The sequence below is a fragment of the Cephus cinctus genome, unplaced genomic scaffold, assembly GCF_000341935.2.
Source record: "Cephus cinctus unplaced genomic scaffold, Ccin1 Ccin1_scaffold0330, whole genome shotgun sequence".
NCBI lineage: Eukaryota > Metazoa > Arthropoda > Insecta > Hymenoptera > Cephidae > Cephus > Cephus cinctus.
The window spans coordinates 3,449,037-3,472,610 of NW_014333027.1; the positions used below are offsets into that span (position 1 = coordinate 3,449,037).

A 23,574-nucleotide genomic window follows, 5' to 3' on the forward strand; every position below is an offset into this window, starting at 1 on the left:
TAACACTACCCATACTACACAATGCCAATCTCTCTCATATACGTATTCACACACACCATTCTATTTCGGAAAGAGCCCATAATATGGCGGAGCCAATCACTAACAAGCCGCACCGTTGGCCGGACTTTTACTAGAGGGACTCTAGCTTGGGATTTTTGGGGCGCCATCTATTCGCGGGGATTGGAACTAAAATTTTACTATAGTATATGCTTGACATACCCCCACCACGTCCTTCGCACCTCTATACCTATCTACACTCAACGGTAGTATATAGAAGCTGTGGGCCGGATTACCTCTGGATACAGGCATACAGATTCCAGGGGCGGCCGTAGCCCAGTGGATAGGGTAGCGGATTCACGACCGAAAGGTTGGAGGTTCGCGCCCAGCTTCCAGCGGCATTCACTAATGGGTTTTCATATGAAAACTTAAGTGAGTATTTATACGGATTTCGCCCAACACTGTTCGGATTCGGTGTATAAACTTTGTGTAGGTCCCCTCACGCTGAGTTGAATAAGGCCCGTCTAGCAAAGTACATCGCCATCTAGTGTCGAACTTCCAACCTTGATTATTAGGACCAGTTACTGGCATATGTCCCCCATTGGGGATACAGCCATAAGGAAAGGAAGGAAGGAAGGCATACAGATTCCATTATGGTTAGAGTTCAGTGGTTAGTACACTGATTTATATTATAGTATCTGGAGTTTGGTTGTACCACATGTAGGTAGTATTTTTTTTTTTAATAATTTGCAAGTGAATTACCGGTGAAGCATCAATGAAGTAGAGAATATTATGAATATTCTGCGTGAGATTATTGAATACGGAGCTGATCCAAAAATCATTATCGCTCTAGCAGCTACAATAAGTTTCTGTATATATAAATTAATAAGAAGTGAGCAGAAACGTGAGACTATACTTGCTAAGGATATTGTCACAGTTTGTATATTTTCTACATATTTTTAAGCCTCATTGCTACAAAATAAATAGGTTTATTATTCATTACAGGGCTCTGAAGATGATGATTATAAACTTGTTTTGGTTATTAGAACTGACTTGAAAATGGGCAAAGGAAAAGTTGCTGCCCAATGTGCACATGCTGCTGTTGCTGCATACAAGGCAGCACAAAAGCATCCTGCTATATTAAAATCTTGGGAGGATTGTGGTCAGGCAAAGATAACACTTAAGGTATTTACTTTGTGAAAGTTACAAATAATTATAAATTTTTAATAGTTACTGAAAGTAAGGTTTTTAGGTCGACAATGAGGCTGCATTGCTAGAATTAGCAAAACATGCTAGATCTGTTGGTCTTCTCACAAACGTTGTTCAAGATGCAGGGCGTACACAGATTGCATCTGGTAGCAGAACTGTGTGCGGGATTGGTCCAGGTCCTATTGAGTTAATTGATAAAGTCACAGGACACTTAAAATTGTTTTGATATTATTAAAAATAAATGATGTGAATATGGACAAGGATTTTATTTTTGTGTGTGGAAAATTGGCATTGGTCAAAGCAATACACTAATGGTGTAGTTCATTATAAAAAAACTTATTACTCATATGCCGAATGGTTAATAATTGTTTGAAGCATGTATAGCAAATATTCAATACATGGTGTCTATTTCATTAATTAATCCTTTGAGGGCTATGGATGCATATATGTGTCTAGTGAGCGTTTAAATGTGAAGAACTCTGCACCCAAAGAGTTAATAATCAAGCATAATAAATATTTCAGTCACATTATGTAGACGTGCGATGTACGATTTTTTTATTTTGAATTCATCATACATAATACAATATCTTACACATACTTTACTTATGGGGTAATATAGTACATAGTTCACTTTTAAGAGTATAGAAATATAGTATTGGGTATCAATTCAAGTAATTTTCTTTACTCTACTGCCCAAGGTATTTCTCAATGCAAGTGCTTCCCAACAAACACGTTAACATGAAGCATCTCTATTTTTCTTCTAAATCAGACTTAGCTTAAATATTCACTGGGCGATCCTGTCCCACATCCTTCTCCATATTCCTCTTTGTTTTTTAGATCTGCCTACCTTATCTAGTGTTCTCTTTGGTACCCAGTACTGTTTTCCGCATTAATACTCTTAGCTTGCACCTACGGTTCGAACGCGAAATCATTTCTATATTCAGGTGAATCTTTCAAATTGTAAGGCATAAACAAGTTGGATCCTCACTGTAACTGATCTCACAATCCAACTACACGAGTATGTCATAAATAATCTATACTGGCGGCGGCGGTGCCTTTCTGTGTATTTTGTTCGAGCTTGTAGCACTACACTGCGATTCAGCAATAGATCTACCATCAGCTTCATCGCGTCGACATAATTCTGGCTCATTTTGCAACCAATTCTGCGTTTGACTATGACCTGGTCTAGTTATCTGATTCGGATCATTTTCCGTGACGGAGCCGACTTCTTCCAGAAGTTTTGAAAGGGAGGGTGCTAAACCAAGTCCAAGGTTTCTCTCATGGTACACTTCAGAAATTGTAGGTGTTAATTCACGCGTCAGGCTTGTCAGGGAGGTCGCCAAATTTCTTAGATTGTGAGGATGGGCCTCAGTAGATTGCGAAGTTTCCGTCTGTGGACTTATGTCTTCGTTGGATGTAGGATGACGCGGTTTCCTCGGTGAATTGGGTCCAATTTCCGTCCTGACACTGAGCCTTTCTAAAACTGTGGCTGGCAACGGTGGCAGTGGTTGTCTTCGTAGTACTGTCGCATGTCCATTGTCCCAATCCGTGGCTGAACTGCTAGAACTTGAACCCGGTCTGGTACTTTGATCAGGGTAGAGATTCCTTATTCGCGTTTGGTGATTTAGGTTTAGTGCTATCGGAGGACTTGGTGTAAAGGCTGCATCGGATTCTCCTACAAGTGCTTTGTATAAATACATGCATTCATTGATGTTGATGAACGCTATTTTTTGTGAAAATAGAAAATTATGCGCACCTCCACCGTTTTGAGAAATTTGTCGCGATATGGGAATGTTCGGTGGTTCTGTTGTTTTGCCATCTGGTTCACCGCGATGTCGTACATAGCTTGCAAATGCACCTCCTAGTCTTGGACGTTCAGGTAAATGTGTCTCGGTGGGAGTAACGGAGGCCAGACTTTCCATAGAACTGCTGCAATCCAAACTTAGACTCTTGGGTGCTTCCTGCGTATCTGTAACATAATTTTTATACGTGTAATACCATTTAAATTCAAAAAATTAATTTCTAAATAATATTTTACCAAACAGCGCGAGGAGCGCCTGAAGAGCAAATTGCACGGCTCGTCGTGATGCTTGCTTTCCAGTTCGTAGTGTCACTTCTGATTGTCCAACTTCCATGAGGTCAAATCCTAAACTAGCAAACAATTCATGAGATCCTGCAGCTCTCCAGACACGAACTGGTAGCGTAACCTCTTGACCTTCCGTGGCACAGCTGGCTCGACGCATAGCGGAAATAACATCTTCGGCGGCCTCCGGTACCTGAGTAAGTCGAAAGAGGTATAAATAAATAATGTATTTTGTAGATTACAATATTTTTGGTTCGTTTTTTTTCTTTATCCATACCTGCAAAAGTCTAACGAGAGCATGCAAAGAAGAAGCACCTAATCCCAACAATGCTTGTAAACTAGCACTGCATCTGGTCAGCCTTTCTTCAGGATCACTTTGTGGAAAGAATACAGAAGAGGGAATACCATTGCCAGCAGGCTCAAATCTAAATCCTACTGACATAAGCAATTCTTTCCAACCAGCAGCTGTACCAACTTTATTCTCTATACTACGTTGAGTCGTATACATTGCATTCTTTTGACCACGATGGATTCTCTGCAACGATTTCTCAACGAGATGCAACGTAACTCGCAATGCATCCCGACTTTGTTCTGGACCGCTGCGCAACAATTCTGCCAGTGCTTGACCCATGAGAGCAACCTGCGTCGATAAAAATGTCAAGTAACAATTCTAATACATGTTAATAATCAAATTGCTATAGCCTAACTATAAACTTTATTTACCTTATTCGATAGTCTTGCATCGCCACCAAGGAGTAACCATCCAGCCCAGTTTGCTGGGTGAGCGAAGTGTCTAGTGTGTTGAACAGTCTGCATTGCTTCAGCTAATGCTCTAGAGGCTCTAGCACCTTGTAGCATAGCACTGTAGAATGCTCGTAGCAGTATGCTACCTGCAGTAGGTGGGACTGGCCACATTCCAATAAGGACACACTGAGCGCCCGCGTTTAATAATGTCTTGGCAAGATGTTGCACTCCATCAGACGTAATGCCTGTATTATTGTTATCCGTAGAATTCCAGCAGTGGCCACTGGATATAACGACCAAACGAGCAGTCAGTCTCAGTCTTAAGATATCTGTACAGTTTAACAGGTACTCTGGTCTCTCCGTTGGTTCCTCGCATTGATCTGCAGTCAGTGCCAAACTCGCTGAGTTCCAAAGAACTGGCGTCGTGAGGTGTACGCATTCTGCGTCTGGTAGGGATCTTAATACAGCTGATCTCGTTGCCTCTAAGCCTGTGAAATAAAATATTGAGAAATTAAGTTTTTAACAGATCATGAATAAATATGGTTAATAAATATAATATTAACCAATGAGGGGACGCGACTCCAGTAGTTCAGCAACAATACCAGCTTCAGTTTCTGCAGACGGGACACTATCGGGCCATGCATGCTCTTCTCTGGCTTCCTCAGGTAGGATGGGATTTCCTGCAACCAGCGCAGCTACTGTTGCACCACCTTCCGGCATTGGCGTCCTGGATCTCTTCTTCAAGGCTGCTAAAGATGGTACTACGAGCAAGGAGAACCTTTCGCATAGATAATCCTCCCCAGGACTGGACTGCAGTGCAGGAAGTGGTGCAAGGTATAATGATTTTTCTACTACTAGAATCAGTTCCTTTCTGGCAGGTGGTAAGAGATCTTCAAAAGGAGCAAGAAGAACGTCGTAAAGAAATTGCATTGGTTGTGGCGCTTGCCATACTGGTCCTTTCACTCCGCGACCCCAACGAGCACTTCCTGCCCGAGAACTAACGGATCCTACACTGAATAGACTACTTAAGCTGTAAGAACTCGCATTTAGGCGATGACCCCTGGACGGCATCTTCGTGGATTCCTCGACGAGTTCGTTGGACTCTCCCAATAGTGCCTCACGTGCTTCAGACACCCTTTTTTCAAGATTCACACCGTCGTCTAGAGTCATTGAGTGGAATCTGAGAAGACCACGACCTGGAGCTAAGCACCATGCGTGCAACTCGCTACCGGCCTCACTATAGTACAAAATTATACCTCGTTGACGGTCTATAATCTCTGAGTAATGCGTGGCATCCTCGAGATTGTTACTTCTGGATCTTCTGGACCGTTCCGCCCAATTTAATGCCTCTTCAGCCCTATTGAGACTTACAAGAACTTTCTGTAACATTCTGTATGTGTCAGAGAGTAAGTCTGATCTACTTGGTTGGCCACAGATGAGTGATGATGATCCATCCAAAGATTCTAGGAGGTTCGCGGCCTTTTCAAGCTGCTCGACTGACGTTGTTGTTTCTCCAGCTTCCCAGTGCACTAAACCCAATCGGTGTCGGAGTCGTGCTGCTTCTTCACGTCTTCCCAAACCTTCAGAAAGTGACAGGCCAGACTGCAGGTAGCTAAGAGCGCGCGCCAAATCGCCACAGAGATGATGAAGGCGACCAAGGCTGGAGAAAGCTGCAGCCCTTGCTGGCTGATCACCAGCAGCAGCTGCAAGACTCAATGACTGTTCCTGCAGTCTGATAGCTTCCTCGAGTTGTCCCAAAGCTTCTTGAGTAGCACCTAAATTTGCACAAGCTCTGGCTTGTAAGCCAGCAGCATCCAAACCTTCTGCAATTGAAAGTTCCAGCTGATGATGTCGTAAAGCTGAATTGGGATCATCCATAAGTAGATGTACAGCACCGAGGCCGCTAGCAGCCTCTGCTTCTGCAGCCTTATCTCCTAAACCTCTAGCCAAAGCCAATTGATGCGACAAGCAGCTCACGGCCTGTTCGTGATTACCCAAAGCTGCATGTATTCTACCTAAGTCACCGTATGCCGCACCACGAGCTTCAGGACTGTCAACTTCATGAGCTGCCACCAACCTCTTCTCGAAACACACGAGTGCCTGCTGTAAGTTCCCAGATGCTTCACGAGCTCTGCCAAGTCCTCTGTAAGCTCTTTCTTGATCTCTCACACTTCTTAATCTAGTAGCTGCCGTTAGCTGTTGTTCATGGCATTTAATAGCTTCCTCGGGATCTCCTAAAGCCTCGTAACAGTCACCCAGGTTTCCTAAAGCACGAGTCTTATCAAGTAAAGCTGTGCCAGCAGTCAACGGTTCCAAGGTAGCCAATTGTTGTTCGAAATATCCAATTGCATCCTCGTAATGTGCCATATTTAGTCTAGCTATACCAAGGTTACCTAATGCCTGAGCTTCCATTCCAGAATCGGCCAACTCTCGGGATCTTTCCAACTGTTCCTGGTAACACTTAACCGCATGCGTGTACTGACCTAGTGCCATATGAACAGCACCCAAATTGCCATGAGCACGGCATTCTCCACGTAAGTCGCCAGCTTCCTGTCGCAAAGTTAACTCCTGCGTATGAAATCCTAGAGCCTTGTCCAGATTTCTGGTAACTCTGTGAGCAATGCCAAGAGCTCCGTAGGCCGCAGCTTCTAAACTACGATCTGCTGCTTGACGTGCAAGGTTCAATTGTCGTTGATGCATCTTTATTGCTTCTTCAATTTCTCCCAGACGGATAAGACAGTCACCGATATTTCCTAAAGCTCGAAATTTCCCAGCTAGATGTTTAGTCATATGAGCAATTGCAAGATAGTATTTCTGACATTCTAGAGCAGTGTCCAAGTTACCCAGAGCCAAATGCGCGAGGCCCAGGTTGCAATAAGCTCTTCCCATTCCGGATTTGTCCTGCAAATCCTTCGCCAGTGCCAGATCTTGATCGTAATATCGTACTGCCTCTCGGTGATTGCCCAGACAGTAATGAGCATAGCCCAAAAAATGGCAGGCCTTGGCTTCTCCTTCCACATCATGTAACTCTTGGGATAGCATTAGATAGTTCTCATAATATGGTACAGCCTCTTCGAACCTTCCTCTAGATGAAAGACAGTTGGCAAGATTCAAAAGGGCACAGGCCTCTCCAGCGGCATCCTTAAGTTCACGGGCTATAGCCAAATGCGCCCTGTAATGTCTCAGGGCAGCTTCGTGACCTTGAACGGCCTGGTAAGCTACCGCCAAATTTCCATGAGTACTAGCCTCTGAACTACGATCATTTACCTATAAAGACATCATTTTTTTCAGTTACATAAGAAATTGTATAAATATCATTATTATTTATAAATAACGGAGACGGTAATATACCTCTTTACTTATCGTAAGTTCTTGCTTATGATATTTGATAGCTTGTTCGTAATACCCCAATGCATTATAAGCATTTCCAATATTTCCATAAGCTCTACCCATGCCAGCTCTGTCCCCAAGTGTCCTGGCAATGCCCAAATGTGCCTGATGCAGCTTCAAAGCCGCGTCGTGTTCTCCAAGTAGTTGATAGACGATTCCCAAGTTACTGCAAGCGCGTCCTTCAGCTACTTTGTCCTTGGTGGCTAAGGCGACGTCGAGCTGTCTCTGGTGCCACAATTTCGCTTGGGCCAGATCGCCTGAAACATCACTTCTGATTTTATCACGCACGTCATTGAATACTTTCCCGCTGTTTTCGTACAGTCTCTACCTGCACATCTGGCCGCATGACCGAGCCCAGCATATGCTCTGGTCTCTATGGCTCTGTCGCCAAGTTCCTGAGCTATTCGAAGGACGTTCTCATGATACGCCATAGCCTGACCGAAATTCCTTCGATAATGATGCGATGATCCAAGATTACTGAAGGCCCTGGCCTCCTCTACGCGATCTCCAAGACGTCGTGCTATCCTCAAGTGTTGCGTATGACAATCCACTGCGCTCTCAAACTCTCCCATAGCCAAGTACACCGCGCCGACGTTTCCGATCTCTCTAGCTTCCTGAAGTCGATCGCCCATTTGTTTCACAAGCTGTACACATTGTTTGTGTGAAGCCAGAGCATTTGGTAGATCCCCAATAGCCGTGTATACATGGCCCAAACTCGTAAGAGCTGATGCTGCAGCCTGGGTATCCTTGCATTTCATAGCGAGAACAAGCTGATATCTGTGAGCAGTGAGAGCTTCCTTAAAGCTACCTTTGCTGAAATACGCTGATCCCAAGTTTCCATGAGCTCTGCATTCGCCCTGGGTGTCTCCTAGGGAACGTGCCACTCCTAAAAAGATTTATGAAATGTATTGGCGACGAACTTTTGTAAAAACAGAAAAATATTACAGATATGAAGGGTACCCAGATCTTGTTGCATATATCCTATTGCTTTATCCAAGGAATTGAGTGCCCAGTAAGCACTTGATAGCGCTGAGAATACAGAACCCCTAAGCTTTAAGCTGCAGGAGCCAATAGTCAATGCAGCTTCCAAGACACCAGCTGCTGCCCTGTACTGTCCTGCACCGAGTAATTCTTGGCCGACAACGGAAATAACAACGAAAGGTGATTCGTCGAGCTTCATCGCACGCAATTGCTGAAAAGTCGGTTCCAATGTCGGTCGTAAAGGGGACTTTAACGAAGCCTCCACCAGTCCAGATAATAGTTGACAGTTGGAAGGATCCCGAGCTAGTCCAGCACTGAATGCAACTAAGGCTTCTCCATGACGCCCCAAACATTGTAGGGCGACACCCTGGCGATAATACGCCTGTGAAAGAAAACAATCTAATTTCAGAATACTGTATTAGCTGCGTATCAATATAGAATTTTAGTTTTTATACTTTTGGCCATTGAAGACTAAGTTCAGTAGCTCTCACAGCGTCCTGTAGTGCAAGTGCAAATAATCCCATTTTAAGACGCGCCGCTGATCTATTTGAATATAATACATGGCTGAGAGGATCTAGAGCAAGCGCTTCGGTGTAGAGTGTTGCAGCCAAGGCATAATCTCCATTCTGACATGCTGCATTACTCCGTCGCACCGTCTCCAGGAATAAGGTCCGCGATCCGGCAGCCAAGGCCGACGTACCTTCGGGCTCCACCTGGAACGTTTGTCCAAGAGTAATACACTATTCTGATGATCTTAAATAGAGTAAGAAAATCCTTGGATATTCCACATTCCAAAGTTCTAATAACAGAGTACTTATAGGAACAAAACAAATGAATTTTCTTGAATGAATTCACAAACAGTGGGATTGTTTAATTACCTCAGAGATATCCCTATGAGACATTGTTTAAAACGAGCCGGTAGCATCCTCTTGCGTGGGCATTATCCGAGGCAGAGGGGGTCCATTAGATAAGACCGGAGCTTCGGTATGTAAGGCCCTTCTTTCTAGGACTTACAATCTTCTTGCCAATAGTCACACAGAATTATTCGATTCGATTCACAAATAAGTAGACGTGGATGAACCGCGCGCGTTAACGCTCCCGAACTTGAGGTAACGCGGTCCCAAGAAAATGGGGGTTTGTTTTCGATAGAACGAATAAATTGGATTGATTAATAAAAAAGGAGGGAGGAAGGCGTCTTAGGGGGGCACCCACTGCATTCCTCAGGCACAGCCATCTTGGAATGTGACCCCAGGTTCCCCCTTGGGCTCCAAGAGTGGGACACAGGTGTGTAAAGGTATTCCTCTTTGTACCTGCATAAGAAGGCCCCGTCCACACTTATAAAAGAGTAACTTAGGCCCCGGATCCCGTATGCTCCTACTCCTTCTATCCCTTCTCCACTGCCTACTATACTCCTACTGCCAACTTACCTGCACACTCCGCATAACTATAGACACTTATTTGTAGCCCTGGGCCATGCCTGATGGACTATCTTACTGATCTATAGGTAGTCTTTACGCAACAGCTCCAAATTCTCACTATGTCGTTGATACTCGTTTCTGTACTCGTACAATTTAAAATGTCAAACTCGATATTTCTATATTAACACTTATAAATAGATTAACACATATTTCTATGAATATGCAAGACATTAGACAGATTTTAAATTGTTTTCAGCATTCCTTATAATGCATAGTCAATATAGAAAGTTTTTTATGTCTTAATACAATATTATAGTATGCTCTTACATGACATACATTTTGCAATTTATTGTTTGTTTTGATACTTGATGGGAAACTTCGTATTATCTTCTAGTAGAATATCCAAAGTGTTTGACTATTACGTCAGATAAGATAATATAGATTGAGCGATAAAATGTGATTACAACAGCAGTTGCTGTGATTTACTCTAAGGAGGAAATGTGGGATACGATTGAAGGAAAGCAAAATCGAACAAACTAAATTGATATAGATATGGCGCAATATATTATCTGTATGATAAATAATAATTCATAATTTATAGTTACACTAATAACAAAATGTTAATTACAATAAAAATCTTTCGAGCATTCACTTCAAGCAAACGCAAACAAGTACCAAGGATCTTTTATCTGGAATTTTTCGTCCAATCGGAAACTATGTAAATATGACAAAGACTTCATGGTACATTTATACGTACAATCGTAATACTCTACGATCAATTTTTACCATGCATCACAATGTGTAGACACGTGTCATTTTATTGTCTAAAAATCAATAGCCTGTTTTGATTCGAGCTGGAATGATTATTGGAATGTGTATCATTTTAATGATCACTGGTATTGCCATTTACGTAAAAATCTAAAATTTGAGGTATTCAATGTAAGTGGCACTTCTTCCTCTTTTTCATATATACCTAAAAATATATTCACCTCACGCAATACAACATAACAAGTCTTGAACTTTGTACCAACTGAATTTTTTACATAAAATTAAGAACCCCCTTTTTTTCTTCTCGTATTTTCAGTAAGCACTCTGTCGTTTAACCTGTGCACCTATGATATGACGTCAAGCTCACAGACAGGTCTCTTTTATTAGTGACATAATATGTAACTATTATGTTTATAACACTATTATTGTTTATCTCGAGTAGCAACTAGTTATGAGCATAAAACGTAAAAAGTTCTGTATCAAATATTATAAGAGATATAGACGTTATTTTTAGATGAAATTTACAATTGGATGCTCAGTCAATTGATATAATACAAAAAATAATAATGTCCTGTCATGTCTAATCATTTTAGGGCATTTAAACTTCAAAAATTATGCGAAATATTACTATTAGGGCTCCTTTTATAGAAATATTGTTTTGTACGAAAGCGACAGTTTTGAATAATCCACATTTTCATTGTCGATTCATCATTGTTCATAGTCCGATCGTTGATATTAATTATTCGCACTTTGTGCTCACGCAAATACTAAAGTGTTATGAAAATCATTCTACGCATACATTGCAACTTCCTTTAACTTTTTCATTAACTTATTTGTTTTGGCAGAAAGTTACCGTATGGCATTGGCCTTTAAATAGTATTGTTCAATGCAAAATCATTAAGGCCAGATCTTTTTGAAGAGTTCCATAAAGGAATCATACACCATAAATGTTATAGCTACATCCAGACATACTCTGCTCAATCGTGGTACGGTTCCTTTGTAGAACGCGAATGGTCCTTCCTTCTTCCATACTTGAATGGCACAGTCTAAACTATTTTTGTACTTTGCAGCTTCTAGCCCCTGTGAACATCAGTAAACGACATTAGCACGTAATGCAATGTCTAGAGACTATTTTTCATCCAGAATTATTACAGCAAGTCATGTCAAGGTCGCTTCATTACTATCAGCCATTGTTCATAATGTTAATAGCATTACGTAATTATAGGTATGCATAGGCTTCTATATTAGAATTGTGTTTTCAAAATATTTCAATTCTTATAGTATGTGATATGAGAAACGTACCTGCATTCTCGTTTTAACCACATCGATGGGTGTATTGCCGAACACAGATGCGGCACCTGCCACTGCTCCAAAAGTACCCACAACTAGCTTAGGAACGTGTTTATTATTGTCATCACCCTTATACCAGTCTTTTAGAGTTTCCATTACGAAGAATCGAATTGCTTGATTCGAACCCTGTTTGAGGACCGTAGGTAATAAACCTTGATAGACTCCTCTTGCGCCTGCATCGAGAATTCCAATAAATCATTAGAAAACGTCGTGCATTGTAATATCTAATAGATATACAAATTAGTTAAGTAATAGTTCAAAGGATGATGATTACATAATACAATGTCACGTCGATCTCTTTAAATTAAAATTATCTCGTTGTATATATAGCGATAAGCTATGTTTCGCTTTCAGCTACATTAATTCATTCCTTTGGTATACTCACGACCGTATACAGTATACAATTAACAGTTGAGCAAACGAGATATAAGTCTTGAATTTCAAATGAACCAAAAGTCGACGTCAAACGTAATAAGCTATGGTATGATGAACATATGGTTGGTGTTACAGTAGTCCGTATACGTTCATTTTTATTAATTATGATTGAAATATATTGTTTTTACGTATGTAATGTTTAATATTTCTTTCAAGTGCATATAACACTCTGTCACAGGAGCTGACATACTACTGATAAAAAAAAAGCGTGGCTTACAGATCAATGGCCTAGTAGCAAAGATCAAGGATACCAAGACCAAGGAAAAAAATATGATAAACAAGCTGATATGCCAATTGGCTGACAAGCCAATTTTATTTCATGGTCTGATGATAATATGTCTTATATAATTTCATGTAGAAAATATAATGGTTTCAATGGAGCTGAAAGAACTATACATATCATAGTAAAGTAATGAAATACTCACCACTCTCTTTAACAATTAATCCAACACCATGGAGAAATCCTCTAAACCTAGGCTTTGCTGAACGCTGATCATTGATAAACTTCACTTTAACAGTCTCCATCGGTGTTACTACCAATACAGCTTCACAAACACCTGCACAGAGACCAGCTAACAACTTTGTTTGGGCATTGAGTTTTCCTTCAGAATCAACCAGCTGATTTTTGATAGATTCAAAGGCTCCAAATCGGACAGCAGATTTTGGAATTGAGCCGTAAAGAAGTACAGAGAGACCTCGATATAATCCAAAGAAGCCTCGAGTTTTCACTGTTTTTTTAATACAGTCCCATATTCCTGAATACTCTCTACCTGCTCCAGCTTTACCATCAAGCTGCAGTTGAGTTTTAACATACTCCGTAGGATATGTTATGCAGATCTCAATACCACCAGTTATGCCACCTAAGAAAAAAGGTACCATCTTTACATAGTTCAAAGTAAGTGAATAACATACTTTCTCTACTCAATTATTGCTACATCATGCATCTTTGTTTAAGAATTTTTCCAAGCTATATTTTTAGAGAATTTTAAAAACCTGTGGTGTAACTGAGAGGAAATACTTTATCTCTACTTTATGGATATAAGTTCAGTGTATAATGGAACAATAATTCTAATATAGAAAATGAAAAAATGTCAGATCAAGATCACAAAATTGCACATATTTAACTTATCAGATAAACTGAAGAATAACACTAAAATAACAATATGTCATAAACAATGAAATCATAAATAGTAGTAAAAATACAAAGTAATATATGATCAGACGACTGTTGTAATAAAGGAATAGAAAAATGAAAGTCATTGTTTTCATTGCATCCTGTATATAGAATGCTAAGTAGTTCCCCACCATTAATATTTATTGAGCTTAAGGCAGTTGAGGTTACGATATATTTTTACCTTAATATTTCTGTAGTAAACATCCTAAATAGGCACGGTCTATGAAAATGAATGATCAACAAGACCTTGAAATGATACGAGAAGGCAATGAAAGAAAAAAAATACATACCAGCTACAATTCCCTTAAGACCAATATTGCCGGCAGCAGGTGCAGCAGCAGCAGCTCCACGATCTTGGAGCCACGGTCTCCTGGGAAAAGGATTAGATGTCCTAACTTCGCTGGACTCCGGTCTAAAAAAATGTTGTAAAAGAGCTGGATCCATTTTGTGCCGGTGTCCGCTATCCCGTCGTTCTTGGACCTTCCTCCTCGTATCGTGTCCTGCTTGAAACTAGCAGTTCTATGTGGGAACGGCGTTTCACAACGCGCATAATATCAACTCCCCTTCTCCGCTGAAAATTTTATCACTGCGCGCTTATTACCAAAGAGCATTTTGGTTGCTAGTTGTAACTTGAGGGTCAAAGAATTCAATATATACTTTTTCATTACCCCTACACACGAGCCTAATGACAACGGTAGCACAAGCTCTTTACTGAGTCGAACCGATCACATTGTCCGCATTTCACTCATCCTCAACTGGCAGTTTACTGTGGTTGATTTGAGATATTGATTTATAACAGGAGAATTCATATAGTTCTTCGTTTATATATTCTGCTACTAATAAACAAAGCTCAACGGCGTCCATGCATATTGGCTTTAGGTGTCATCTCAGAACTGCTTCTTGATTATTCATTAAAAGACATATTGTATTTAACGCAGCGCCTCACTGTAGATAGTTTTAAGTATTATATAATGTATAGAAATGATCATACGACATGCATGTGTACGATACATGACCGATGTCATGATAACATAGAAGTTCTAATAGGAATATTTGATAAATCGTGATATCATGTTCATATCATATTGGATATTCGTCATTATCAGTTAATTTTCATGAACATATGTTATAAACAATATCAAACACTTGCCTTATTTTTCGGTTATACTATTGTTAAACGGATATGTTATATGATCGCCGATAATGACTACTTTGCACTAATCTGATAAGATTATCAACGTGACACGCGCGCAGGCTTAGAGGATTTTAAAATATAAGCGTCAAGAATATTCAGATGGTACAAGTTTAACATGATTTATTTATAACGCTTCAAGGAGCGTCAAATTGATATCATGTATTCTGGTTCCTGACGGAAGAAAACTTACGAGCTAGATGTAAACAGTATTAGTTCAACGTTTAAAACAATCTTTGACGAATTATTGACATCCGACATGAGTCTGAGATCTACCACCCTGGAGTAGTATTTGCCAATCGTCGCATACGGCTGTAACATAGGATGTTGCATCATATATTAGAATTATTGTACATATTGAAAAAAGGGAAATAAATTATAGAAATGTTAAATTTTTCGTACCGAGTGTTGCGATCCTGATCACGAATTTTCTTCTCCATTTCAGCATCAGTTAGGGTCTCAAGGAATGGTGCCCACTGATCTGCTTCTGAGGGAGGTCTGAATGGAACCTCAACTGTAGGTAATGGCGCTTCAGAGAATGCATAAGTTCTCTGGTGCCAGGACAGCTGACCACGCACGCTAAAAGCATAATAAATTTAATTTAAGTGTCCAGTAAAGAGATTAAAGATGATGATCCTACCTGTAGGCTATCGCTGTGACAAATTCTCCCCCAAGTCCAAGTTCAGCACATAACTTCATGGCAAATTTTTCAGGATTGTTCTCCTTTTCAGACATGTCCCATTCTACTTGATCTACCAGAGATGTGTTACCCACGTGAATATTTAACTTTATTATAACGCGTTGATCACACTGATCTTCCAGGATTGTCTCTTGGGGGAATGCTTCTATTTGTTGTCTAATTGCTTGTGCAATCGCTGGGACGAATGTTAAGGGATTTAGGTCTAAATCATCACAGAGAACTTCTGCAAACTGTTCCGGGGTTATAAGACTCTCTGAACACAAAAAGGTTTTGTAATTTAAAAAAATGATAGTACCATAACATAGCAAAATGTCAAGTACATACCATTTTTGTTCCAAGTGAAGGTATCACGTAATTTCTGCCCTTCTATCTCCATATCCAAACGGATTGGTACAAGCATCTCTTGCTGTGCAGCATTTTCCAAATTGGCAGAAGGATCTGTGTCATCGAAACTGTAATGGTGAATGAAAACATTATAAAAAATATACATTGGCACCAAATACGTTAAATAAAGTACACGTTATTACCATAATGGGAAAGTTCTGACTTTCTTATTATGAACCCTATTTCTATTTATAGGAGTAGCCTGTGGCACAGCATCTAAATGTGAACTGTTAGGTAAACTGGGTACCCAAGCCATCGATTTCTTTGACTTTCCTTCTCTTGGTGCTGGTGGTTCAGTAGAATGAACTGAGACAGCTTTGTACTTGTCATCATTTCCTTCAATGATATCTTCTACCTCACTAGATCTTAGAAGAGATACACTCGATGCCAGTACATGCTGACTCAATCCAAGTTCTACTAGTTTTTTACGTTCATCATTGGTAATAGATCTTCTGAACATTCCAGGGTAACGTTTATAAAGCGACCCACGAAACAAACGCAAGTAATTGCCCACTTCAGAGCCAATACAATAATATTCTCCATTTTCTTCAACTTGAAAACTTATAGGCTTATCACCATATGTACGTAAAGCCATTTTCGTAGTGGCTCAAGTTTCTCTGTTTTACTGAAAAATAAAAAAAAAGATATGTATAAAGAACATACAATCACTTATGCCGCTTTGCAAGCGCTATTCTAACAATATCTTCCTCTCATATAATTGCGATTTGGAGGAATCTTTATTATTTACTTTAAATTGGGTATACTTACAGAATTTTTTAATTCTTAAATTAATCCTATTTGTGTAGACAATACTGGGAAAAGTATAAAGACCTCAAAAGAATTGTAACCTTAATTTTGTCTGTCAACGGATAAACAGCGTCGGTAGGATTTCTACAAGTAAACGCCGGCTGAGTAACATCTATGTCGCGTTAATTAATTCCTATGACCGCCACAAGCTTTGGTGGCGTTAGCAGTCGATATGATCGGTAGCTCGGTTAGCTCCCTTCAGGTTGTACTGATGCATACTGATGTCTCGACAATATCGAACGTCCACAAACGCCTGCTTAATGAAATGCCGATATTAATCTTCAAAATAAGATATACACGATAAATCTATCGAAATTTTTTAGAATTTTGCTTCACTTGAACTCACGGAAGATAGAATTCTGATAACGAAATATCCATCAGCTAAAATTTAATAACCGCAATCGTGGTTCAGTTACGGAATATATCCTAATTTATATTCAGAACTTTATGTGAATTCATTTATGTATATTATGTAAATAGAATCGAAAATATATATAAAAATAAACTTATATCATTTTTACAAAAATCCTATCGATCCTGAGGATATCCTAAAGATATTCTTAATGACTTATGCCAAGACTCATAAATATGTATCCGAAGCGAGACATCCTGACATTCGGGATACAATTGGGATATCCCGAGACGTCGTATACTGTCTGGGAAATTTCATCGACTGATATCGACCGTTAACAAATTCAGTCGGTGTCATTGGACTGAACTTGATAACCGCATCGTGGGTCAATTATGGAATATACATTAAATTAGAATTAGCATATAGTATATCACTTTAACCGTATGATGAAACTAATCTGATAAAGAATAGCGCGCCCAATACATACGGAAAACTCCTTCCAGGTTCGGAGTCTAGGAAAACTTACCTTATATACTTACCGTCTTCTAAATCAAATTGGAGTTTGTACGTGATACATTCCTAAACATACAGCTCGACATGTCAAAGAAATACTTCTCTAGGGTAGTTATAAAAACTTATGAAAATCCCATAAAACGCCTAAACATGTTCAGTGGGTTTTCTCTAGGATGTCTGGAGGATCATGAACATGCGGACATTAGCATCATCTCAGAATATCCAGAGGAAGGCCCAAGACCTTGTCAGGACGCCCACAGGACTTCTGGAATATCCATTAAGATATCCATGGGATTTCCTTAGGACATTCTTGTGCTGTCTGGGAAATAGTTAGCAATAAATTATTTTTAAATATTTAACATAAAATTCAAAGCATATTTTCAGCAAATCTTTGCTGGAAAGTTAGTGAATCGCTTTGCATGTAACTTTTATGGAATAAATATGTTACATAAAATGTTGTTTGCTCGGTGGATACAGTTGGCACAGAAAATATGCTGGAACCTGCAATGAACTTGTGGAGTAGGATTCAAATGTCGTACTTTCGTTTTGGACATAAAATACACGGAGGGGCTGATCCTGTGTCGCTAGTATCTCCTCCGTATCTGTACTTATCACTTGTTTTTTTTTAATATTCAAAAGATTAACCTCATTTATTTAGAAATTTAAGTAACAAATAATATATGATAATGATTCTCGAGGCAGATGAGGAAACGCGTGACTTTATTACCGTGTATAAAAAAGATTATCGTTCTAAAAGACTTAAAAAAGGACGCACTCAATATTCTGATAATCATCACTCTCGAGTTACTGCACTACATGATGTATTCAAAGAGTTTGATTTGTCAGCTGATGGACAATCGGAAGATTTCATGAGAGAATATGATGTGAATAAAAGTTTCTTCGACTGCGAAAATAAAAAATACATGAAGTCTCTTTACCAAACGGATTACTCTAAAAATTCAGGTAAAAATAATTAATAATTTGTTTGACGTCCTCGATGAGTTACATAAAAAAATAAATTTGTTAGGTGATTACTTATCGTTAAGAGCAAAAAATACAGGAGAAAATAGACCGAAAATAACTTTACCAAAAGATTGGCTAATCCCGGAAACAGTGCACAGAACATCTTACAGAAATCCGCGGGACATGTCCTCGAACGTCATGTTCCAGAGAAAAACCCTAACCAATCCTGGGAGTAGTTTAGCTCCGAATGCAAAGGAAAGAGAGATACTTCAAGTCACGTGAGTAATTAATAAATTAAATAGATTCAGACTTTTCTATATGTAGTTCCTACAGCCTTTGAAGCCTATTTATATTCAAATGAACTCTCAGAACTGGTACAACCGAGTATGAAAGAACGATTAGCTCTACAGCTGCGCAAATCATCAGGGAACGACTACTAGGTGAACCACTGCCATTAGAGCCAGTGATAAAAGAAACCAAAGATACTGCTCTCATAAGATCAGAATGCTCAAGCCTCCTGAAATCTCAGAAACACTCAGCATTCTTCAAAGTATTTTAATTTTATAAAACTCAGTTTTCTTCAACTTTATCTTCCTTGAAAATATTCCTATGAATGCTTCCACAGAAATCAATATGGCATTCCGTAGTACGAACAGTTTATTAATTGGATTGATAACAAATTGTATTGTATGAAAATTACTTTCATTACACAAATGGAACTTTTAATAGAAACGTATTAAAAAAAAAAGAAATATGTATCTGTACTTAGTCCAGAGCCAAACTCCTAATCTTATCACGTTACACATATTCTTTATTAAAGAAAAAGAAAAGATATTGCATCGAAGGAAAAAAAAACGAAAAAACCGATAGTATATAGGGTAGAATAATAGCAGACGGTACTAAAAAGAATAAAGGTACGGGAGATTTAACATTACTTTCCTTAGTCTTAGAATAATTAATTATCTAATAAGTCGTCATGTGGAACGGTACAAAAAACAGTTAATTTTTCGTTCGTCTTCGTTCACTCACACATCACTCATTCATTCCCACTCTTACACGCTAATGATATTTGATGCTTATTACAATTTCCCTCGCGCGTATCACTTTGAACGTACGGTGAACATTATCGTCTAGCTCTTCTTGACATTTATTTACAACATGCATTGGGATGGACGTGAGTCGCAAGCCATGTGCTTCAAAAATACTATTAATTGATCGACTAAGATACTAGTAGCATTATTTTATACTCCGAAATGAAATTATAAGAACTGACTGATTTAATGGCTACATAATTAAGTGTTTGTCGAGTTGGCTAAAATTAATTGAAAAGAATCTAGCATCGATTTCACAAATTTTAGTATGCATTATAACCATAGGTATCCTAAATTTTCGAGGAAGGTTTTCATAGGAATCCTTATTATATGGTCTACAATTCACATCCATCTTTTCAACCCGAACAGGATCTAACACATGCATTTACGCATACATAAACTCTCACGCGCGCACATGGATCATACCCCTACATATACATATATTTATACATATAAGTATATACATACAGAGTTTTCAGGCACGAAAGTCTCTTTGAAAGACACGCACGAAGAAAGAGAGGGACGACAGACTCTTTGAATCCGCGAATTATTTTTAATAAATGATCGCATGCTATAGACAACGGATCTAATCGTTATCACGCGTCTATGCCTATATAGGTTATTATAATTGTACTTGCATCGAAATCGTAGGTGCGGCGCGCAGGTAATGTTTATTCTCTACATACGGTAAATTACGACAGAAGTCAATCGCACCAATACTAACATTAATCTTAACTTAGTACTTACCACGTGATGTAAAACAGGGTTTCATTCAGTCTCTCGTTTTTAGAAGCTGATTGATTGTATGACGTTGTACGCTCGATTCGAATAAATGCCATCTGAATTCTCATCGTGCGAATGATTTGAGAAGCGTAGCAGAATCTCAAGATTGAATCGTAACCAATTCGCGTTAGTAAATTACCGTAAGAAAAAATAAGTGAAGTATATTATCGCAAATTCTAAGGGAACTTATAAGACACAAGCGCTACATAATATTCAAGGTTATTTACATCTTCAATGGCTTCTGGTTCCTCTGCCATTTTGAAGTGGATCCTCTTGGAGGCAATATTTCCTAGGAGGACTAGGACACGTGATTCATTATATTAATGAGTCAAACGCCCCCAATTTTTTAATACGCTCCATCGTGCTTAACAATTTGCTAGCTTTAACGAGCGTCTGATACCACAATATCACCGTCGCTGATCATATCTGGCAGAGATGCACCTGCGCTCTGCAACACGCGTTCACTAATATGTAACGTTACATTAGTATCATGACATAACCATAGGTGAACGTAACATTATAAAATAGCTAAATGGATAAAGAAACTAAGAGAAAACTGCCTATTGGCCCAGTTACAGTGTAACGTTCGTAAATTCTCGTTAAACATAAGAGCATAAGTTTTAAGGTATAAAAACTTACCTCTATCATGATGGCAGACGTCATGTTATCCGTGTTATGGTGCTGTACTCCTGCACTCGTAGCCGGTATTGCAATAGTGCGAATGGTGTTGGTGTTGGAAGTGGTGGTCATATGCTGTGCAATCATTGTACTTGCATTCTGTCGACTGTAATCATTAAACGGTGGTGTTAAAAGAACTGTAGATGCGATTAGAAACGCAATAAAAAAATCGTCTGCATAGACGACATTGAGAATAACAGCGGAATGAATGCTTACTTGCGTTTTTTCACTTGACCGGAATGAAATCGACCACCCTCACCACGAATTCTATTCATAGCATGCCGATGTCTAGATTCGTGAAGGTATTTCTGCGCAAAAGAATGCATTTGTTCAAAGTCCGTTAACATCAATATCTCTAAGAATATTTTTTTTCAAAAAAGCTTACGGGTCTTTCTTTTGGAATTTTTCCTTCGGCCTCGAGCTTGGCTCGTGCTTGACGTCGTTTTAAGATGCGTCGGTACTGTTTTGCATTCACGTAAAGTGGCTCCTCTTCGAGGAATTCGGCATTTGGCAATGCAACTCTCTGGAACTGGGCCTGTCCACTATTTCCCGGTACCATCTGCATTTGACGTAATTCAAAGAAAAATTAGACAAAAAATACTTCTACGGATCTCAATGTATGGGGTTATAAGGATTATAATTGTATTATTTACTAAATGCAAAGCTATTTACGCAATCCTATCAACTTAAACATTCTAATGTGTATTAAATCAGCAAGCTGACCAGACACATCGCTTCAAACCGTTGATGATAGTCAACGGTAAGATGCCATAACTGTTGCTCTATCATCACTACAAGTCAGTATAACATATACACAGACTGTGCAAGTGAAAGAGACTTTTCTAATGGTAATCACCATGACAATGTTTCCTGCCTGAGATGCTGTTGTGGTGGGACTGGACAGTGGTTGCACTGGTGTTGTTGTTGCTGCTGAACTTGTTGTCTGCGATGTTGTTCCAGCAATTTGCATGAGGTTTCCATTAATATTTATCACTGTAAATAACAAAAGTAAAGTAGTAAGTTGAAAAGAGTATATTCATTCATGCATATTTAAAAATAATTGTTACCTGTTGGTTGGGCCTGCTGAACTTGTCCTTCAAGCTGAACAGGTTGATAGATATATGTTTGTCCATCCGGAGTTTGTATTATTTGGGGTGTTTGAGGTTGCTGAATGACTATTTGCTGACCTGCTCCCGCAAGGCTAGATACTGGAACAACTTGAATTTGTCCATTGGGAGCTGCAACCTGGATAGTCTGCGGAAGCATCATCGCTTGTCCACTTTGTCCCATCTGTACAACTTGGACAGTTCCTCCAGCCCCTCCAACCATGACTGCCTGGCCTTCTCCTAACTGCTCCATGACTTCTTCTAGCTGATCCATAAGAGAAAATGGTGACTGATAACAGGTATCCAGAGACAGTTAAATAAGTAAATGTGTTGTAAAATTGAAAAATCAGTGTAATTCTACTGATCGAACTGAGAATTATAAATTCGGCGCGACACAAGCTGATAAGTATCTTGTGAAATCAGATGTAACGAGGCTGTCGAGCGTAACGCTTTCAGGTTAGGATTTCGACATTTTGCTGCGGTCCAGAAATGTTAGGAGAAAATTCCAAAGAAATCGGAAGAAGCGTACATTCATGTCGTTGACTTTCTCTTAAGATGAATTGGCTGCGGCCATCCACGTGAAGCAGCTTCAAGCTACGAGAAATTGTGGACTTCTCTTTGTGAATAGGTATAGCAAGTAACCGATAACTTCTAGCATGTAGGTTGTAGCGAAGGCAAAAGTTGAAACAAGTTGAGACAAGTTGAGCCTAAACGAAATCGTTTTAAGCGCTGTGCAGTCTGTCTCACTGAATCTTCGAAGTATGCAGAAACGATACATCCTTCGACTCGGAAAGTATGAGTGGCACGTGTATAAGGATAAAACGCGGGAGTCCTGCAGCCTGACTCTAGGCGAGCCCGTATAATCGCCATTGAAAGCGCGAAGCATCGTTTTGGAAATACACATCGCAACAAACATGGCCGAGATAGCTTTTACACGACGGAAGGCTTCAACGCCACGAGGAAATGGCGAAACGGACATGAAACGTATGAGGAAAGCGGCTAGGCTACCCAGCCACGATCACCAGAGATGTTTGATAATTTGTGGACTTACATTGGATATTTTCGTGGGCACTTTCCCAATGATTGGTCGGCAAATTGAGGACCAATGGTCGGCGATAGAGAGTCCTCGGCTCTTGTGTATTGGTGGCACTGAAGGGGGGACCTGCCAGTCCGATGCCAGCCCGATGCCAGTCCGATGCCAGACCGGTCGATGCCCCTCCGCGACCCGATGCGCCCGCCAATGGTGGCCGCGGCCCCTTATCCCCACTTAACGAGAACTCTTCGTGTTATACTCTTCAACCCCTTCGTTATACCATCCCTACCATTCACATACGTCATACACATCCCGTTTCATCAGCGTTCTCACTTCGCCACCCTCGATACTTCCCGCTTTCGTTCGAATCCTCGATAGCAGACCTGCAATCTCACAGATCTCGTATACTTGTTACATTCCGAG

At 39.7% G+C, this 23,574-nt stretch overlaps 6 protein-coding genes across 11 annotated transcripts; 2 read left to right on the top strand and 4 right to left on the bottom strand.

The window, feature by feature from the left end:
- The first annotated feature begins 515 nt into the window (after nucleotides 1-515).
- LOC107266943 (peptidyl-tRNA hydrolase 2, mitochondrial) lies at nucleotides 516-1,467 on the top strand. Of its 2 annotated transcripts, XM_025084125.1 has the most exons (4): nucleotides 516-667; nucleotides 752-933; nucleotides 985-1,182; nucleotides 1,250-1,467. In XM_025084125.1, exons 2-4 carry the CDS (start codon nucleotides 790-792, stop codon nucleotides 1,430-1,432), a joined length of 525 nt encoding a protein of 174 aa, XP_024939893.1. In that variant the 5' UTR covers nucleotides 516-667; nucleotides 752-789; the 3' UTR covers nucleotides 1,433-1,467. The 2 variants fall into 2 exon arrangements, with proteins under 2 accessions (XP_024939893.1, XP_015593499.1); XM_015738013.2 differs by lacking the exon at nucleotides 516-667 and having other exon boundaries at nucleotides 715-933; nucleotides 1,003-1,182.
- A 266-nt stretch (nucleotides 1,468-1,733) lies between these two features.
- LOC107266941 (tetratricopeptide repeat protein 28) lies at nucleotides 1,734-10,236 on the bottom strand. Of its 2 annotated transcripts, none has more exons than XM_015738012.2 (11): nucleotides 9,283-10,236; nucleotides 8,860-9,117; nucleotides 8,384-8,786; nucleotides 7,752-8,309; nucleotides 7,385-7,680; nucleotides 4,597-7,300; nucleotides 4,013-4,521; nucleotides 3,567-3,929; nucleotides 3,245-3,482; nucleotides 2,963-3,175; nucleotides 1,734-2,881 (listed from the first exon to the last, which is right to left on the bottom strand). In XM_015738012.2, exons 1-11 carry the CDS (start codon nucleotides 9,304-9,306, stop codon nucleotides 2,241-2,243), a joined length of 6,207 nt encoding a protein of 2,068 aa, XP_015593498.1. In that variant the 5' UTR covers nucleotides 9,307-10,236; the 3' UTR covers nucleotides 1,734-2,240. The 2 variants fall into 2 exon arrangements, with proteins under 2 accessions (XP_015593498.1, XP_015593497.1); XM_015738011.2 differs by having other exon boundaries at nucleotides 7,743-8,309.
- A 127-nt stretch (nucleotides 10,237-10,363) lies between these two features.
- Nucleotides 10,364-14,365, bottom strand: LOC107266869 (tricarboxylate transport protein, mitochondrial). Its single transcript, XM_015737841.2, has 4 exons — nucleotides 13,840-14,365; nucleotides 12,801-13,235; nucleotides 11,893-12,113; nucleotides 10,364-11,670 (listed from the first exon to the last, which is right to left on the bottom strand). Exons 1-4 carry the CDS (start codon nucleotides 13,991-13,993, stop codon nucleotides 11,488-11,490), a joined length of 993 nt encoding a protein of 330 aa, XP_015593327.1. The 5' UTR covers nucleotides 13,994-14,365; the 3' UTR covers nucleotides 10,364-11,487.
- A 473-nt stretch (nucleotides 14,366-14,838) lies between these two features.
- Nucleotides 14,839-16,746, bottom strand: LOC107266868 (SWI/SNF-related matrix-associated actin-dependent regulator of chromatin subfamily B member 1). The gene is made up of 6 exons (XM_015737840.2): nucleotides 16,594-16,746; nucleotides 15,969-16,450; nucleotides 15,766-15,893; nucleotides 15,382-15,694; nucleotides 15,144-15,320; nucleotides 14,839-15,053 (listed from the first exon to the last, which is right to left on the bottom strand). Exons 2-6 carry the CDS (start codon nucleotides 16,418-16,420, stop codon nucleotides 15,014-15,016), a joined length of 1,110 nt encoding a protein of 369 aa, XP_015593326.1. The 5' UTR covers nucleotides 16,421-16,450; nucleotides 16,594-16,746; the 3' UTR covers nucleotides 14,839-15,013.
- A 311-nt stretch (nucleotides 16,747-17,057) lies between these two features.
- Nucleotides 17,058-19,052, top strand: LOC107266872. Its single transcript, XM_015737846.2, has 3 exons — nucleotides 17,058-18,460; nucleotides 18,525-18,738; nucleotides 18,830-19,052. Exons 1-3 carry the CDS (start codon nucleotides 18,178-18,180, stop codon nucleotides 19,017-19,019), a joined length of 687 nt encoding a protein of 228 aa, XP_015593332.1. The 5' UTR covers nucleotides 17,058-18,177; the 3' UTR covers nucleotides 19,020-19,052.
- A 47-nt stretch (nucleotides 19,053-19,099) lies between these two features.
- LOC107266870 (nuclear transcription factor Y subunit alpha) lies at nucleotides 19,100-23,506 on the bottom strand. Of its 4 annotated transcripts, none has more exons than XM_015737843.2 (7): nucleotides 23,170-23,506; nucleotides 22,080-22,383; nucleotides 21,869-22,005; nucleotides 21,398-21,571; nucleotides 21,229-21,320; nucleotides 20,974-21,118; nucleotides 19,100-20,782 (listed from the first exon to the last, which is right to left on the bottom strand). In XM_015737843.2, the coding sequence occupies exons 2-7, from the start codon at nucleotides 22,369-22,371 to the stop codon at nucleotides 20,717-20,719; spliced, it is 906 nt and encodes a 301-aa protein (XP_015593329.1). In that variant the 5' UTR covers nucleotides 22,372-22,383; nucleotides 23,170-23,506; the 3' UTR covers nucleotides 19,100-20,716. The 4 variants fall into 4 exon arrangements, with proteins under 4 accessions (XP_015593329.1, XP_015593330.1, XP_015593328.1 ...); XM_015737844.2 differs by lacking the exon at nucleotides 23,170-23,506 and adding an exon at nucleotides 22,648-23,141 and having other exon boundaries at nucleotides 21,887-22,005; XM_015737842.2 differs by lacking the exon at nucleotides 23,170-23,506 and adding an exon at nucleotides 22,648-23,140.
- Between the last annotated feature and the right edge of the window lie 68 nt (nucleotides 23,507-23,574).